The sequence below is a fragment of the Hyaena hyaena genome, unplaced genomic scaffold, assembly GCF_003009895.1.
Source record: "Hyaena hyaena isolate Hyena2069 unplaced genomic scaffold, ASM300989v1 scaffold_32, whole genome shotgun sequence".
NCBI lineage: Eukaryota > Metazoa > Chordata > Mammalia > Carnivora > Hyaenidae > Hyaena > Hyaena hyaena.
This window is the reverse complement of record NW_024080663.1, coordinates 2717286-2737697: the sequence shown is the minus strand read 5'-3', so window position 1 is coordinate 2737697 and position 20412 is coordinate 2717286. Positions and strand designations below refer to the sequence as shown.

Sequence of the window (20412 nt, the reverse complement as noted above, 5' to 3'; positions counted from 1 at the left end):
AACAGGAGTGGGGTTATATCTCATTATACTTTTGACTTGTATTTCCCTGATGACGAATGATGTTGAACATCTTTTCATTTGTTTGTCCACCATCTGGAGAAATGTCTCTTCATCATTTCTGCCCATTTTTAATTGGATTAATTGTATTTTTTGGTGTTCATTTGTAGAAGTTCTTCTTATTTATTCATTTTTCTCCTCCAAGTTTTTATTTAAATTCCAGTTAGATAACATGCAGTAATATTAGTTTCAGGTACAGAATTTAGTGAATCATCACTTACATACAATACCCTGTGCCCATCACAAGTGTCCTCCTTAATATCCACCACCTATTTAACCCATCTTCCCAACTCCCACCCCTCTAGTAACCATCAGTTTGTTCTTTACAGTTAAGTCTGTTTTTTGATTCGACACTCTTTTCCTGTCTCCCTCTGTTCATATGTTTGCCTCTTAAATTCTACATCTGAGTGAAATGATACAGTATTTGTCTTTCTCTGACTATTTCGCTTAGCATAACACACTCTAGCTCCATCTATATCATGCAAATGGCAAGGTTTCATTCTTTTTAATGGCTGAATAATATTCCACTGCCTATATAAACCACACTTTCTTTCTCCATTCCTTGGTCAATGGACATTTGAGTTCTTCCCATAATTTGACTATTGTTGATAATGCTGTTTATAAGCAATGGGGTGCATGTATTCTTTTGAATTACTATTTTTGTATCCTTTGGATAATTACCTAGTAGTGCAATAGCTCGGTTATAGAGTAGTTCTAGTTTTAACTTTTTGAGAAACCTTCACACTGTTTTCCAGAGTGGCTGCAGCACTTTGCATTCTCAACAACAGTCTAAGAGGGTTCCCCTTTCTCCACATCTCTTAGCCATTCTGAGAGGTGTGAGGTGGTATGTCATTCTAGGTTTGATTTATATTTTCCTGATGATGAGTGATATTGAGAATCTTTTCATGTGTCAGTCATCTGTATTTCTTCTTTCTAAAAATGTCTATTCATATCTTCTGCCCATTTTTTAATTGGATTGTTAGTTTTTTAGGTGTGGAGTTTGAGAAGCTCTAATGACTGACTGTCTTAAAAAATCCTATTGCATAATTAGAGTGTCCTAATAATATAAAAACACTATCACAAGAAAAAAATGTCAATTGTAGATTACTTTAAAGGGCACTGGAGGAGAGGACACAGGAAGAAAAGAACGTAATTAAATGACTAAGTGTTCTCCACAACAATACTGATTATCTTATGATCCTCAGATTTAATTTTAAGACTGCATGTAAAACGATGATCCAAGAAGAAAAAAAAGATATGTTTGAAAAAAGCACAACAAATAAAACATTTAAAATTACACTTATGGGGGCACCTGGGTGGCTCAGTTGGTTAAGCATCTGGCTTCAGCTCTGGTCATGATCTCACAATTAGTGAGTTTGAGACCCGTGTTGGGCTCTGAGCTAGCAGCTCAGAGCCTGGAGCTTGCTTCAGATTCTGTGTCTCCATCTCCCTGCCCTTGCCCCGCTCCTTCTCTGTCTCTCAAAAATAAAATAATCATTAAAAAATATTTTTTAAAAAATTACACTTATGGCTAATGATCTGCTATAGTTGTCAAGGTATGGGGCTTGATCTATCACAGCCTATCACTGACAATAAAACTGTCTAATATTTCTTCAACAATATTATGATTTCAAGTATAGCTCTTATACCAAAATAAAACTGTAGGAGACTATGACATTTAAGAAATACTAAGAATTACTGAATATTTCTTAAATAATCAGCACAATGGGATTTGGAAGAGAGAGAGAGAGAGAGAGAGAGAGAGAGAGAGAGAGAGAGAGAGAAGAAAAGGCAAATATATGTTCCATGACATCAAGATGTTTTGGTAGCAGAGTGGAAAGTCACGTCAGGATGAGGTTTAGAATCTGCTTTAAGAAGGCGGCAAAGTGATTATGAAGTGACAGGACTTAAAGGTGAGAGGGAGTGGCATACAAGCTATGCTGGACTGATGTGAGTGAATAATTTTAAAAGTTCAGAATATGTCTTGGCATAATGGCTTGGAAAACTGGCTATTGTTCATTGACTCGTATGTAAAATGTTGATTAGAAGATATATTTTGAATGTATTTGGACCAAATTATGGAAAATTTTGATGTCCAATCTAAGGGTTTAGTATTTCATTGAAGCTTTTTAATAGAAGGGTGCTGGTATTAAAGGAATAATTGGGAAGATATTGTATAGATGCTGTGAAAACTTTCAGAGAGGCAGTGGAAAAATAGGGAAAGTGAAGAAGAAAACATAATACCTAAAAAAACAAATGCACTGGCATGTATCACGGAATACACAAACAGGGTTTTAAAAACAGGCTGAGCCAATAGCAAGCAGTGATTGAGAAGTCACCTTTGCACTCTACCTCTCACAAATAACTTTGAAGAAATGGTAGAGAACTCTACTGTGTAGGAAGCTGGGTTCTCTCAGTCAAAGTCATTCAGAAAACTGTTAGAAACGGAACACTTCCTCAATCTTTACCATCGAGAACTCAAGATCAGTATCAATTTTTTTCCCTTATAGAAAGTGGGAAGATTTCTTCAGTTCCCTTTCTAAAGAGGTTTGATTCCTATCTGTGAGCTCTTAAACTTTTCTAAAAGCAAAGACTATAAAATTTAAATTTAGAAGGGCACTTTAAAGATACCTAAACAGTCTCCTTCTAGAAAATACACAATCCCTTCAACTGGTTTCTTCAGGTTGCTCGATCATTCACAAGCATTTTAGTCTCCAATTGTGTAAGAAAAATGTACAGTGTTATGTTAGGAGGGATAAAAATTAAATATCTGATCTTTTGTGCAGATTTGTTTTCTGTATAAAACATGAGGACTCTTACTCCTTGTTTAAGCAACGGTCGAAAACACAAATGATTTTTGACATTTTGTTGTGTTTATGTCGACACAAAAGAATAGGCGTTAAGTGTTCTCTAGTCCATTAACTTACTCATATTATGTAGGTGTTGAATTTTCTAGTACTCATTGGAGTTTTTAAAGCTTGTTAAAAGATACAATACGTGCTGTTTTCATGTGTGTTAATTTTAAGACAACTTAAGTTTTATTCTTTGCTTTTTATTTTACAGTTATAGCTTGAAATTGCATTTGTGTCATCTCTCTACAATTTAATGATTTTAAAGTCATTATCAAGGGGTGCCTGGGTGGCTCAGTCGGTTAAGCATCTGACTTAGGCTCAGGTCATGATCTCACGGTTCATGGGTTCGAGCCCCGCGTTGGGCTCTGTGCTGACAGCCAGCTCAGAGCCTGGAGCCTGCTTCAGATTCTGTGTCTCTCTCTCTCTCTCTCTGACCCTCCCCTGCTCATGCTGTCTCTCCTTCTTTCTCAGATATAAATAAAACATTAAAAAAAATTAAAGTCATTATCAGGAAACATGAGAAACTCACAAGCCAGCAATCGTCTCATATTTTATAATAAATTTAACCAATAGTCCTATCATATTTGGGCCTTTATATCATCAAAACATTATCAAAACAGCTGGTGGATTTATTTTAAAGTGTTCTTGCTTTTTCCAATAAGAGTTTTCACAGATGGAAGCACCCTTCCAAGATAAACTCCAATCTGTTGTATTTAAAAACTAGTTGGGAAACTTCAATAAGTTTGCATGTGTGAGAAGGGTGAATTAATATTACTTATATGTCTAGATTGAGCTGTCTAATAGTAAGTGTGCTAATGTACACTAATTTAATACATAATGTTCCTAATAGCACATACAGAAAGTATAGGCACAGTGATCAAGTTGCCACCATCTCTTAGTAAACAACCCCTGGGTCTTCACACACTTGGCAAAGGAGAGGGGAATCTATTATTAACAGAACACACAAAAATCCTGCACTCACAATATTCACCCTCTTTGGGGACAAATGTGGACAGAATAGGTCCTGAAAACCCTACCTTCACATCTCAGGCATACTAAATTTTAGAAAAGTTTTGCATACTATGATTAGACTTTAGAACTATGAATGAACTTTTATCTTAGGTAAACTGAACGTGTAAGGAAAGAATTATTCTTTTTTAAAATTTTTAAAAAAGTTTTTAAATGTTTATTTATTTTTGAGAGACAGAGAGAGAGTATGAGCAGGGGAGGAACAGAGAGAGAGGGAGACACAGAATCTGAAGCAGTCTCTAGGCTCTGAGCTGACAGCACAGAGCCTGATGCAGGGCTAGAATCCACGAGTTATGAGATCATGACCTGAGCCGAAGTTGGACGCTTAACTGACTGAGCCATCCAGGATCCCCAGGAAAGAATTATTCTTGTAGAAAATATTTTTTTATCTGATCCTGAGATGCTAACCTAGAAAATACATGTGAACATGCACACAGGTGCACATGTAGGCTTTGGAGCCATGCACTCTGGATTTAAATCCTACTTATATCATACTGGGAGGAAAATGTAGTATCTCTTAACCTCAGTTTCATTACTTGAAAAATGCAGATCATAATTCCTTCTTAATTAATCATATTTACACTAAGCATTCTTTTTAATTTGACACAGAGAGCATGCCTAGTGCATTATGTAACACAGATCTAGCTAAAAAGGTTTCTTAAAATGTTAATCTTAAGAGTTTAAGAGTTTAAAGTTTATTAAAGAAAACTTATGCTAGGAAATGAATAAGAAAGACAGCAAGAAAAAAGTAAAAACTAAGCAAAGAAACACTGTCATCAATATATTAATCTATAAAAAGAAATGGCATGAATGAATATAAATGGAGGGAGGATTCTTTATATACCTTACAGAAATGTAAAACTATCACTTCTACTTCTATTTTCTGGACCATATCCACTTTTATCTGTTTAGTTGACTTGAAATGTTATTAACTTTCCCCATGAGCTAGTTAAGAAAATTTATTGTATATGTATAGAAGTATTCCATCATCAAGTATTTTTTGAACATCTACTACATGACACTCTTGGTAAGCACTAGATATGCATAAAGAATCAGTATTGTTGCCTCTAGATTGCTCCCATTGAATTAAATAAAATTTTTCGTCTATACCAAAAACCTATCCTTTTCATACTTTCTATCATTGTTCAAATGATAATTTCTTTAAAAAGTGTTATTAATATTTCATCCATGTTCCCACTAGAAGCACAACGCCAGACTGTTCTTTGTACTACACGTTTTTGATCATTGCATTTGTTAATATACATTTACAGTAGTTATATATTTTCTGACATATATCTTTTGTCAATTTTTAAAATTTTCTTGAGGTCTAAGATGGTCTCTAATCTATATTTCTTGCCTATAAGCAGGTAGTTGAATATAAGACCAGAAATTCAATTGATTACCATTTATATTTTAATATAAAAAGCATTTCTATAAAATTTTAAACAAAGTGCTTTGCAGTTTGGGGGTTTCCAACTTAAAGTACATAATGCAAATATCTGCTATAGAAATTTAAAAACCCATGGGGCGCCTGGGTGGCTTAGTCGGTTAAGCGTCTGACTTTTGCTTAGGTCATGATCTCGCGGTTCGTGGGTTCGAGCCCCGCGTCGGGCCCTGTGCTGACTGCCAGCTCAGAGCCTGGAGCCTGTTTCAGTCTGTGACTCCCTCTCTCTCTGACCCTCCCCTGCTCACGCTGTCTCTCTCTCTCTCTCTCCTAGAAATAAATAAAACATTAAAAAAATTAAAAAAAAAGAAATTTAAAAACCCACTTTATCCAGAGAAAATAATAAAATGTGCAATACATTTTGTAAGAAATTTATCAGGAGGAACATATTCTTCCCAAAAGTGGATAACCATGGATAACTAAAACGATGGAAAGTGAAACTGATGATAAGGGGTGGGGACTACTATACAATATAAAATGTTTTTCTCTAATTATATGTTATAGCACCCCACTGACATTTATTTTCCTTACAACCCAACTAGACTGTATATATTTTCAAAGGTAACCAGAATTATAGCTTAAATATGATTCTTTTTACTTGTACAGGTTAAAAACATACACACATTGTATACTAAAGGGGCATTGGATGTCTAGGAGTTTGAAGTAGAAATTTAGTATCTGGTTGTATCATTTTACTTCATAGATCTTCCTCTTCTGAAAGATGTTATACTATAAACAAAGTTACATCATACATGTTAACTGGCTACTCAGAAAATACAATTGAGAATTATTCCATCTTGATTTAAAATGTTAATGCTTACTAATATTTGGCAACACAGAGAAAATCTGTGGAAGGTTTTGTTGTCTCTTTCTTTGTTTTAAAAAATAAATTGTTATTTTAAAAAACAAAAAAGATTCAAGTCAATCAAATTGCTAGGAAAGTTTAAATAAATTTACAGGCATACCTCAGGGATATTGCAGGTTCTGTTCCAAATAACTGCAAGAATGCAAATACCTCACAATAAAGTGAATCAAATGAATTTTCTGTTTTCCCAGTGCATATAAAGGTTGTGCCTATACTGTATACCATAGTTTATTAAATGGAAAAGTGCTGTGTCTAAAACAACAATGCACATACCTTAATGTAAAAAAAAAAAAAAAACTTCATTGCTAATAAATGTTAACCATTCCAATGATAACTGATCACAGATCACCATAAAAAATATAATAATTAAAAGGTTTGAAATATTGTGAGAATTACAAAATATGACAGAGACATGAAGTGAACAAATGTTGGAAAATGGTGCCAACATACTTGTTCAGTGCAGTGTTCTCACAAAATTTCAATCTGTAAAAGAACACAATATCTGTGATGCACAATAAAGCCAAGTGCCATAAAGAAAAGAGTGTCTGTATATTCTGAATAACAAACATGTGCAATAGGAAAATCACAAATTGAAGGTGAGAAAAAGCTCAAATTATCTCACTCCAGATAATCTTATCCAAGACAAGATTTAAAACAACAAATTCACTGATTGTTTTAGAACATTATATGTATAATTACTTATAAAGACAAAATTTCATTATTTACGATATTAGAAACAGACTCTAATTTCACACTATCTTCTTTTTTTTTGAAACAAAATTAAGTCAGATTATTTTGTGAGTGAGATTATTCACTGACAGGAATATGAGATTTCTTAATTGACCGGGTATTGCAGTCTGTATTATTATACTGTGGCTCATAAAACCAGCTGTATAATGGGTACAAATAAATTTACCAGAAAAGTCTCTATTCCAAGTCTATTAATTTAAACCCATTACTACTGTCAAAATTAAAACTTGTTTTTATTATAATAATTTACTTATATTTTTCAAATTTACCAGTTTCCCAAAAACTAAAACTAAATTTCTTTAAGATAAGATAAAGACTACTGTGTTATATATTTTATACACCATTTGAGATGTAAAAGCACCTATTAAACTATCATGATAGAAATATGTTACTTACATGTATTATATAAATATAATATCCTCCATGTTTTATATTTATATTTCATATACTTTATTTTAAATTTTGATTTTATTCATTTTTTGCTTGTTTCAATTTTTTACTTAAGTTGTAGTTAGTTAACATATAGTGTAATATCAGTTTCAGGAGTAGAATTTAGTGATTAATCACTTACATATAATACCCAGTACTCATCACAAGTGCCCTCCCTAATGCCCATCACCCATTTAGCCTAGCCTCTGCCTGCCTCCCCTCCAGCAACCCTCAGTTTGTTGTCAACAGTTAAGAGTCTGTTTTATGGTTTGCCTCTTTTCTTTTCCCTATGTTCATCTGTTTCATTTATTAAATTTCACATGAGGGAAAGATATGGTACTTGTCTTTCTTTGATTTATTTCTTAGTATAATATACTCTAGCTCCATCCACATTGCTGCAAAACACAAAATTTCATTCTTTTTTATGGTTGAATAATATTCCACTGTATATATAAACCACATCTTCTTTTCCCATTCATCAGTCAATGGACATTTTGGCTGTTTCCATAATTTGGCGATTGTTGATAATGCTATGACTAACATCACAGTGCATATATCCCTTTGAATTACCATTTTTGTATCTTTTGAGTAAATACCTAGTAGAACAATTGCTGGGTAACAGGGTAGTTCTATTTTTAACTTTTTGAGGAACTTCCGATGCTTTTTTCCAGAGTGGCTGTACGAGTTTGCATTCTTACCAACTGCATCCTCACCAACATCTGTTGTTTCCTGTGTTGTTAATTTTAGCCATTCTGACAGGTGTGAGATATATTTCACTGTCAGTTTTGATTTAGTATCAGGATTTTCCTGGTACTAAACATCTTTCCATGTGTTTGTTAGCCATCAATACGTCTTCTTTGGGAAAATGTCTATTCATGTTTCCTGCCCATTTCTTTTTTTTTTTTTTTTTTTTACAAATAGTTTATTATTTCCTGCCCATTTCTTAACTGGATTATTAGGTTTTGGTGTGTTGAGTTTGATAAGTTCTTTACAGATTTTGTATAATGTCCTTTTATCAGATATGTCATTTGCAAATATACTTTACATTTTAACAACGACTCAATATACATACTTTATTTATATAGATAGTATAGTGTGATACAGACAAAAACACACTGGGGGAAAATAAGGAAAATTCAGTTATTCTATCAAGTTGTCAGGGATTCTGGGATAAATCACTTAGCTTTGCTGGGTTTCAAATTTCTTTTCTATACAATGAGATAGCAAGGTAGATTAAAATTCGATTGGTCTAGATTCTGTTACATTGATTTTGACCTATTAAATATTAAAAATTATTCTAACTAGTTTCTTATGTGTTCACACAGATTTTCCATAGTCTTGATTATACTAAAGAAAAAAGTTGTGATGCCAGTTTAATTTACATATACATATATAAGACTAGATAATCAATTAATTTACATATACATACATACGACTAGATAATCACTGTTCTACTTTTAAAATAATTTAAGTTTAAAAATTATTTACAGAGGCTTATGTTTAAATGTGTCCATACATAACATACAAATGCAAACAATGTGGTAAAACTTGTTTCATATAAAATTGGCTTAAGTTGTATAATGGAAGTCTTTTCTCATTTATACTGATACTACTTTCACATTTTATATCATTTACATTTTATAACAGATTGACTTAACAGTGCTTTGAGTTACAGAAGGTTTTTCAGAAATAAATGTTCATCTTTTGAAACAAATACAAAGGAAAGGAGTTACTATTACACATTGTATTAGCTGTGACGGAGAGTAAAAATGTAACCATTTAAAGGTTCAAAGACAGATATTACAAAACAGAAACAAGATAGATTTTGCATAAGCATTAATGATTCAATAGACAGTGTAACATCCATTTATCTTTTTCAGCACAATAAAGAAGATGGGACATTTTAAAAAATAATATTCTAGTCTTTTAACACGAGTAAATTCAGTATCCTATCATTTGCCAGATTCAATATTGGGAAGTTATATATTAAAATTAAAGACTGAATACTGGAATATTCAGTTAATGTTATATCAACTGATAAATGAATGAGCCAAAAGGGGTATACATTTACATTAATAATTTTAAATTAATATTTTATTATACTCTGAACATAATGTTCAATAATTGTTTTTTAGAGCTTTTTTATTTTATAAAATTAATTTTATATGGAGAGAAAAGTTAGGATATTCTGAAAATAAGTGTAATGTCAGGGAAAGGGCTTTAGTTAATGATAAGGTATATTACTCAGTATAATAATTAAAATACCTTGATCCTGTCAAAGATAGATTGCTAAGACAGAGAGTTTGAAAACATACCTAAATAAATATGGAATTAAATATATGATAAATGTGGCATTTCAACAGTGGGAGAATATATTATTAAAGAAATCTGGAATTATTACTTATTTAGATGAAAAAAAAGTCTGGATCTTTCTCTGTTCATACTAAAATAAAAAAAAAACTTAGAATAGGGCCTGTCACATGTTACTCTGTATCCTCTCAAATTTATTATATTTTATTTTACTAATAATTTTTATTATTATTTTTTGAGAGAGAGAGAAGAGGAGGAGGGTCACAGAGAAAGTCAGAGATAGAGAAAATCATAGGCGGGCTCCATGTCAAGTTCTTGACACAGGGCTTGATCTCTTAACTATGAGATCATGGACTCAACCAAAATCAAGAGTCACACACTTAATTGACTGAGCCACCTAGGTGCCCCTACTTTATTATTTTTATTTAAAAATATACATATTCATGTGGAAGTAAAATAATGTGGATATTTGTAAAAAAAAGTTAGTAACTTCTCTTCACCTCTCCTTCAAACTTAACTGAAGAAACTAAAGTTTTAATTATATCTGTCTATCCTATGTTTTGTTTATAATTTAAGTTTTTTCTAAATATACTATGCTATTCATATTAATATGAAACTTACTTTTTAACTTAAAAGAGATACCCTTCTATGTCAATAAATATAATAACATATTTTAAGAATAGCCTCATAACAATCCACAAAATGAATATAAAATATAGTAAATGATATATAATATGTAATAAATAATAGAGACTTAGTAATTTACATAATGATAGGCACTATAGTCTCAAGTTTTTGCTACCTCAAATGATGCCACAATTGCTATAAAATAGACTGTACATATGCCATTACATTGTGGTACTTTTATTTCTCTAGGAAGAGTACATAATAAAGCATTGTTGTCACAATGGCATATATATTTGTAATTTAGAAACATATTTCTACTACATGAATCTTCTTGTTTCCTTCCAGCTGAATAGAATAGGAAGTTATTAAACCTTTTTTTTTTTTTATTTTAGAGAGAGAGAGAGTGAGCGAGCATGTGCATGTGAGCAAGGAAAAGGGAGAAAAGGAGAGAAAGAATCCCAAAAGCAGGCTCCACACTCAGCACAGAGACCAATGTAGGGCTCGATCACATGACCCTGGGATCATGACCTGAGCTGAAATTAAGAGTTAGTTACTTAGGGGCGCCTGGGTGGCTTAGTCGGTTAAGCGTCCGACCGCTTAGGTCATGATCTCGTGGTTCGTGGGTTCGAGCCCCGCATCGGGCTCTGTGCTGACTGCCAGCTCAGAGCCTGGAGCCTGTTTCAGTCTGTGACTCCCTCTCTCTCTGACCCTCCCCTGCTCACGCTGTCTGTCTCTCTCTCTCTCCTAGAAATAAATAAAACATTTAAAAAAAAAAAAAAGAGTTAGTTACTTGGGGCGCCTGGGTGGCTCAATCAATTAAGTGTCTGACTTTGGCTTAGGTTATGACATCATAGTTAATGGGCTCAAGCCCTGTGTCGGTCCCTGTGCTAACAGTTCAGAGTCTGGAGTCTGCTTCAGATTTTGTGTCTCCCTCTCTCTTTGCCCCTCCTCCACTCATGCTCGGTCTCTCTGTCTCTTACAAATGAATAAACATTAGAAGAAGAAAAAAAGTTACTCAAGTGACTGAGACACCTGGGTGCTCAGAGGTTATTAAGCTTTTCAACTTCAATAATCTGATGAGAGAAAGTGGTGTCTCATCCTTTGATTTACATATTTCTTACTAATATAGAAGTAAAACATCTCTAATATGGTTATTAATCATTTGCACTACCTCTTTGTAACGTTCATGACCTTTTGCCCATCTGTACACTGGGTTAGGCTATTATTCTCATTTAAATACCATAGAACTTTTTAATAACAGAGAAGTTAATGCATGTTAATAAAAAAGAAAATTCACCTGGTTTCAAATTTGGTTAATTTTTCTCTTAAAATGTGTGTAGTAAAATTTGTTCTCACATAATTTATAGATTCCAAATTATTTTTATTTTTTTAACATTTAAAAGTTAGTCCATTTAAGGTTTATGTTATATGGATTAATGAAGAGTTCTAAAAGTAAATTCAAAATTATACCTGAACCATTTTTCAAAGAACGCATCATTTTCCACTGAATTGAAATGCACTCTTCATTACATATTATGTTATCATATTTAACTGGTTCTCTTATAGACTTTCATCTGTTCCAGAAATCTATTCCTGTACCAACCCTACATGTTGATTATAGATGACACATAGGGAGTTTCAAGATCTGATATGGCAAATCTTTTTGTCTTATTTTTCAAAGGTTTCTTTCTTCCTATAGCTTCCCAATTACTGTTTAAGTATATGTTAATAAAAATCTGTTTCAACTGATCTAGACTACCCATTAGATCTTTAATTACTGTACTTTTCCGTATGTACTGAGAAATAGTTATCTAAGATAGATTTAAAAAGTTAGAATTACAGGTAAAGTATTTTTAAAAAGTGATCATGAATGTATTTATGACCTGTCATGTCCAAGGGCTGAACATGACATGGCAATAAGACAGAAAAATAAGTGGAATCATCTTAAAGGCATTTGCTAAACCAGGTGAACACTGGATCCCATTTTCATGTCCTCTGAAAACATAGCAAATATAAATCGCTTGTAAAGAAAATGCATTCATTGCAGTCCTCACAGAATTTCCACAGATAAATCTTCCAAAAAAAAATCAGCAAAGTAAAAAAATAAATAAACATATGAAGAAACAAAGCACAATGAGTGGAACTAGTAGACACTACAAACAGTATAATGAGACTGACAGAAACTTTAGTGGAACTTCCAGAGTATGAAAAATGAGTGTTTTTTATATATAACAAAGAAATGACAGGCTTAGAAAATGATTTAAAAGCTAGCAGAGTTTTTAAAAATGCAAAATAAAGAGGATAAGTTAATTGACATGGAGAATAAAGTAAAAAGGTTTAACATGTATCTAATAAGAGTTCCAAAGAAAATGATAATCAATGAGAAAATCCCCCAAATGAGGAAAGTCATCAATGCACAAATTCAAGAACTCCAGTGAAAACCAAAAAGGATAAAGAAAAAGAAATCCAATTTAGATAAATCACTGTTTAGTTGAACAATGAAGATAAAAAGATCTTTAAAACAGCCCCTCTCTATAGGCATATAACATCAAATAAGCAATAAGTAAGTTTCTGTTAATTTTCCAATAGCTTCAGTACAAGCAAAAGTAAACTACTTTCCTGTGGAAATTCCAATATGGAAAATGAAAAGATAAGTAAAAGAAAAACAGTGAAAAATTTAGGAAAAATGTGAATAAAACTAATCAAATATTGACTAATAAAGCATTAACAATACTATCTGAGTTTTAAAAGGATAAAATTAAGATACAGAAAATAGTATTTTATGACTTAGAGACAAGCTTATTTGAAGCATAGTACTTCACTCTGTGCTGGAAGACTCACTCAGATTAGTAACCTAAATGATACAGATCCATGCCATAAAGTAGTTGTAAAAATCTGAATACACCCAGTCCTAGAAAAATACATTTTTTGTGTTACTGAAATATTGGCATCTCAACTGTAAAGGAAATGGACACCTGAATTCAGAACACTTTATTTAAATCAAATGGCATATTCAACTCTGCAGGATTATGGCTTGTTTACTCTGTAGAGCATAACAGAGTTTTTAAAAGCTGTGGTCTCTTGAGTGCCATTTTATAGCAGCAGGTAGGTAAGCTTCTGACAGACCTCTTAGAATGAACAGAGGTGCTCACAGTTATCATCAGGCAAAACAAGTGAGGCAACCAGCCTTGTGTACCAAAGGAAACCATATCCCTACTTTTTTATTTTACATATCTAACATATTCATATTTTCAAACACTATTGCATAATAAGTTATGGACTTCCTTTTTAAAACTTTTTTTAATGTTTATTCATTTTTTAGAGACAGAGAGAGACAGAGCATGAGTGAAGGAGGGGCACAGAGAGAGAAAGACACAGAATCTGAAGCAGGCTCCAGGCTCCGAGCTGTCAGCTCAGAGCTTGGCGTGGGGCTCAAACCCACGAACCACGAGATCATGACCTAAGCTGAAGTGGGATGATTAACCAACTGAGCCACCCAGGTGCCTCAATACGTTATCGACTTCCTAATGTTTTTTTTCACCTCATTATTTCTATGTTATGACAGTGGGAGAAAGCCTAATTGTCTTACATAATAAGTTATGTATTTGGACATTAGTTTCTAGACCCTAGGAAGCCACTGACATTTTTTTGAACAAGGGGGTAATATAATTAGAGCTATGCTTTTAGAAGATTATTCTGGAAGTGATCAACATTTTACTTGATAAAGGATTAAATCACTTAGGCTCTGCAATTGAAAAGCAAACCCAAAATGAGGATGAAGTAAATCTACGGACTGCACCTCTGTTTTTGTAACACCTGTATCAGGTATATATGAATGTGTGCATGTATGTATGTGTGTATACACACACGTACATATATCAAGACATCTTCTTTTAAATAAAAATATTGTTGTAAGTAGCTTATCAAATGAATTCTGCTGGTTAAATTTTATTGGTCTTCTGACTTCTACTTATTTTCAGTAGGGCTCTATGATAAAGAAGAGCTTTTTATTTTACATTGATTCATTTAGTAAACTTTTCTCTAATATGTGTTATTAAATTTTTTTATCTAGGCATAAAAGTCACACAAATATGGACATGCAGACTCTAAATAAAATGCAAAATAATGGAAAAATAATGCTTTACAATTTTATTGAAAAATTTAAAAAGAGAAACTATCTCTATTGTTTAAAATGAAACATCATGAAAGAAAGGAACATTTTTTAAAAACAGTCATTCTTTTTCACTACATGTATAGATCGACCTCATGCATTCTGATATAAAGTAGTTTTTTTTCAAAGGGAAGCTATCAAGAAATATAACCCAGTATTCACAGTTTGATGACTCTGAAACGTGTACTTCCGATTGAGAGATACAATTGCGAACAACAGCCTGCATGAATGAAACAGAGAAAAACTGACTGAGGAGGTACAATGGAATTGACTGTACCTTTGAAAACTAGAGCTGTAATCCAGTTTGTAAGAAAATAAAGAATGGAAGTATTGGCCTAAACTCCACTGAATCACAGAAACCTAACACAATACAGTACAAGTGACATCCTTTTCTCAGAGGCACAAGGCTCATTGAGTCTGGCAATTCAATTACCCTCTCAACCTGGAAAGAACCCCCCTCCTGAGTTGAGGTCCACTGGCAGAGCAGTGTGGTACAGACTACATTGTACACAGCTGGTAAATATCTAAAAAGCTGAAGGCTTTAGAGAACAAGGATCTCTGACCTTTTATGATTACTACAGTGATTCTTCCACAAAACACTACTTAACGACAGAGTTCCCTAAACGCCTATAGAAAAATCACATTTTCAATTAAATGTCTCCAAATATCTTCTCTTCATGTCAAATCTGTTTAAATAAATAGCTAAGCATACCACTTCGTTAGGCAGTAAAGAATACAAACTAATGAAATAGAAAGTTTTTCTAAAACAGAGAGACGTCTGATTATGTCTAGGCATTTTATAAACTTCTCAAACCATTATTCCATTTGTCTTTTTTTTTTAATAGACTTGTATACACATTGAATGAATAGAATATACCTTAATGAGAAGCACAATATCACTAGTGAATTTTGGAATATCTAGGGAACATTTAGCCAGCATAGATCATAATTGTAGCATCTCCTCATGCTTAAAGTCAAGGCTGGTACCTTGGAAATAATTTTAGCCAAAACATTTTAGACTTCAAACTCTGGACATTTTGTTTCACTTCTTTTCTGTGAAGTCATTATTAAACAAATAAGGTTCACATATATTATTTATTTTCACATATAAGACATAGGTCTTGTGATGATAGATGTGTCACATACCATGAAGTTAATGAATGAGATCACTTCCTAGAATTCATCTTCTTAATTACATAACAAAGCATTGATGATTTCCTCTATGTCTAGGATTAAGTCTCAAATATTGAGCATAGAATTAATATATTTTCACAACTGAATTCCACTCTAATTGCCCTGTCTCTTTCCCATCACTCTTCTTTATGTAATCTAGGCCCTATTATAGCTGTACTGAATTTATTACATCTGCCTAAACTTGCCACATATACACATTCCTGCTTTTGTGAATGAATACACTCTCTAGATTGCATGGGTTGCACAACTAACTATATTCAATTATGGTTAGAGAGATTTTTAAAAAAAATTTATATACCTGCTTTGGTTATAAATTATGAACTTCTAAAAGGCTGGGCCATAGCAGGAACCCAATACCTGCCACTGTGTTTGGTACATAGTAGCTACTCAATAAATAATAACAGCTACAAAAATAGTAATCCCTTGGGTAATATTTGCCATATTGAATGAAGGGGATTATTAATGATTCCACATCAACAAAATATTTATTAAATAACAAATTATTATTTGCAAAATAATGTTAGAGATTTTCACATATTCCACATCAACAAAATATTTATTAAATAACAAATTATTATTTGCAAAATAATAATGTTAGAGATTTTCACATACAAGCATTATTTAGTTTACACCACAAACTTGTAGAATAGATGCTGAACAGATGTCTTCCTTTCATAAATAAGTAATTTTCCCTGGGTTCACAATAAGTGGTCAAACTAAAATTTATCCGAGACTTAAAACCCTAATCTACATGTAGATTAATATCATACTGTATACCTAAGTATAAATTTTTCTTTTTAAATCCTAAAACTATATAAATATACCATTTTTCTCTTGAAATATATATTTTAAATAATTAACATTGAGAAATGACCTTTATAAAAAAGGTACCTGGTTGTTGAAGAAGCACTTATTGGATTTTTACAGCATTTTAGAACAGAAATGTCAAAGCTTGTGAAAAGAAGGATTCTCTACATCCTTATAGGAAGACTTCTTCAGCTTTTGCTCATTTGCTAAAGCATCAGACACTTGGCTAAGAGCTCACAATACTCCTTTCACAAAGAAAAGATACTATTAATCATTTAATCAATCAAAAATTCATTTAGTGAATGAAAAACTGGTCTGTCTTACATTGGTTTTAACAAAAAAAAAAAAAAGGTCAAAATTCTTTTTGTTCTGCTCATGCTCACAAAAGCCTGTTTTCTATTTTTTGGTGCCAGGGTTTTTTGGTTATAACTCTATCCAGTGTCTATGAATTATTCCAAATATTAAATAAATTACCTGAATTTTAGCACCAGGAAAAAGTCCATTTCCTTGGCATGTTTCAGTGTGCTAGTCTTAATACCAAAACACATTTTAAAAGAGATAATGTGTTTTGATAATTAATGACAGTTTCTATCTATAAACATTTACTGAGCTTAAGCTAGAGTCAACCTACTCAGTGAGTACCTTGGATAAAAAAAAATCATTAATTTCAACATAAACTAATTTATTAAATCAATACACAATGAATATGCATTTTTACAATAATTATATCAAAACGTGGAAGAGGCTAATTAATAAAATATGCTACATTTTCACATGCCTATAGAAATCACATTTTTAGTATTTAACCCAATTTATCAAGACAAGCTTTATGCTTTAATCACAGGTCATAGTAGACAGACATCAAGATCAAGTGCTGTTAATTTCATTTGCAGAGTTAAATATGAATTTACCTTGTTTGCAATACTTGTGATGAATGATTTGATATCTAGATTAGTTGGACAGCTCTTCTGACAGGGGGCATCTGCACATTTCAGACACCTAAGAAATAAAATAACCAGATTACAGAAACTACAAAGTAACGGAGATAATATTCTATATATTGTGATATTTTTAGGTACAAAATCATTTTTAAGCAGTAAACATAGAGTATCTGGGTTTCATTTTTTGTATACCTTCTCAAATGTATAAAATAGCACCACTCAGGTTAACTCCTCTCCGTTTTCCTCCTAGAGATTAAGAGGATCATATTATTTAAGATACATCATTCACTCATTTACTCAATCAATTTTTTTTGACCTCTCACTACACTGACAATGCTCAGAGAATGCAGTCTTTAATGATAAAAGTTTTGTATCCCTTGAAGGCCACGATTATTATACGTACACTAAAGCAAAGTCTCTCATTTTACTACTTGTAATGTCCTTTCTTCATCCCTTCATTCCTCCCACTTTGTCTCCCACATTTCCTCTCTCCCTCCTTCTTTCCCTCCCATCATCTCTCCCTCCCTCCAGTTTTCTGATGTTCCAAACTATTCACATGGCAACTGGGCTTTGTAGTACATGCTTCAATGCATAGCCCAGATCCACCCCCTTCCAGAATGAAGCATTTATTCCCCTGCTGCTGTGCCCTCAGTCAAAGAGAACAGGCTCAACCAAGGTCATGTCCTCTTTCTAGTAGCAGCCTGCTTCCAATTACAGGTCAATGAAGAGGTTAGAGCCCAGTCCCCTTACCCAGACTTGGGGAACAAGTCTGCAGAGATCCACTGCAGCCTTTATTATGGCTGTCTGTCCAATCCTGATTCCTTCTCTCTTACACAAATGTTGATCTTTTAATACATTTCTCGAATACCAGTCTCACCTCAGAATCTGCTTCCTCGAGTCCTGACCAGAGACCTGCTCAAATTTTAGTGTACCTAAGGACCAACTTGGTAGATGTCACGGTTTCCACAGAGAAGCCCCTCCTGAGTCTGACTTATTGGCCTGTGAATCTATATTTTGGAGAAAAAAAAAAAACAAACAAACTAAAAAGCCTTTGAGGTGATTCTGCTATACATGGTTGGATCGGCACTGCAAGGATCACAATTCTGTAATTACTACTTCAGGACTGAAACCACTAGCTAGAATGGTCTTTAATCTATACATAAATGTATGTTATTCATTCATTCATTCATTCATTCATTCACTTAGTAAAAGTCTAATGAGTCCCTGTTACATGGCAGAACCACAGATATGAGGATATAAAATTGGTGACCACCATGGTCCTGCTCTCATGCCCCTCGAGGCCTGGAGGAAGGTCACATATATAAAAGGCAACTGTAGTAGTCAATGTCAATTTGGGTGAAAATAGCATGCTCAGGGAAGCATATCAGAAGAACTGCAGTACTGGAGGGAGAGAGTCAGGACAACTCATTGGGAAGAGTAATACTCAAAGGGAAGACTGAAGAACAAGTGGGCCTGAGGGAAGTTGAAAAGGGTGGGATTTGGAGAGCAAGGTCACCAAGAGAATGACCCAGTATGTGCCCAAGCCTGGAGAAAAGTACAAGATACATAAACTAATGCTGTTTGGTCTGTCACACAGTGAGAACAGGAGTAGAGAAGAATTAGGCTGGAGATCTAAAACTTAAGATATACCACTGTCACATTTGTAAGAAGTCCAGAATTCTCCAAGAATTTCATTGAGAATGAATCCTACACTGCTCAGTGACAAAGGTGACTAGCTCGCTCATTTTCTATCTACTTCCATGTGTAAAGACCTTGGTTCATTTCCTTTGAGAAAACAATACCAGTCTTCTTGTCATTCTTTTGTGAGTAAGGAGAGCCCTCTTCATTATCTGAACCAATTTCTCAGCACCTAATTAATATCTTGTTTTTAAATCTGATCTCTTTTCTCTGGTTTGTGCCCTTAGCCTTCTCTCTAAATTAAATTTTACACAATGAGTACCGAAGGCTTTTCATAATCAATTGTCTTCTCTGAAATGTAGTCATTAAACCTCTCCTCTATCATTTCTCTAAATGCCATTGTTAGATTCACATCTATCATTTAGTTGAATTCCTATCTTCTCATACTTATGATTTTTTCCCTAAAACACTGTCACTGAGTTCAAAAAGAACTTCTTGAAAGTGTAATCACCAGCATACATTGCACAACAATGCAAACAGAGTATAATCCATGGTCTATTTGGTCTATCATGTTGAAATGAGGTGATACTTATATGTGTTATCTTCACATGGATAAATATGTTGAGCATTATTAGTGGTTTGAAAGGATCTCTTATTATGTAGTAAAATAAAATAGCTAGCTAGATTAGCAAATAATGTGCCATCGTAAGTATCTTCTAATTTATTAAAAAAGTCATTTCAACAGTTTTAAAAATATTTGGCAATTCACAGGAATAAAGCAATAAATGTACTTATTTGTTTCATATGTGTATATGTGTGTTTATATATATATATATCTGTATACATGTGTATACATATTATTTATGTCATATAGATTCTGTTCATCCCTAATAAAGTCACAAGTTTCCTACCTTTCTTTTTTCTAAAACCCAACTTGAATAATAAGGCAATTAAAAAATAAAGTTATAATGTCAGCAGGTATGAATGAGCCAAATTAATGCACAGTGTATTTTCCCATTCTTCTAGAGAAATCTTAAATTCAACATAAACAGATTCACTTAACAGCACTGACAATGTAAGGATTTTTAGTTGTGGTTATTAAGCCTCTTTACCAAATAATTCCCTTTTTATTATTGAGCTAGTTCACAAATAACAGCTGTTGGAAATGTCAGATGTTAATGAGGCAGGGCAATGCAAACCTGAATTGTAGCATTCTTTTTTTCTTTGGTGCCATGAATATGCCAGAATGGGCAGACTCTGATAATAATACCATCTTGCAATTCTCTAAGCGCTCTGCA

At 33.1% G+C, this 20412-nt stretch overlaps 1 protein-coding gene across 2 annotated transcripts in view; it reads right to left on the bottom strand.

Moving 5' to 3' along the window:
- The window catches only part of DPYD (dihydropyrimidine dehydrogenase), an 821052-nt gene that overhangs the window by 613668 nt on the left and 186972 nt on the right, over positions 1-20412 (bottom strand). For both annotated transcript variants that reach the window (XM_039228461.1, XM_039228462.1), the window contains exon 4: positions 17447-17534. In XM_039228461.1, coding sequence (XP_039084392.1) covers positions 17447-17534 — 88 coding nt within the window. The remainder of the gene's footprint in view (positions 1-17446; positions 17535-20412) is intronic.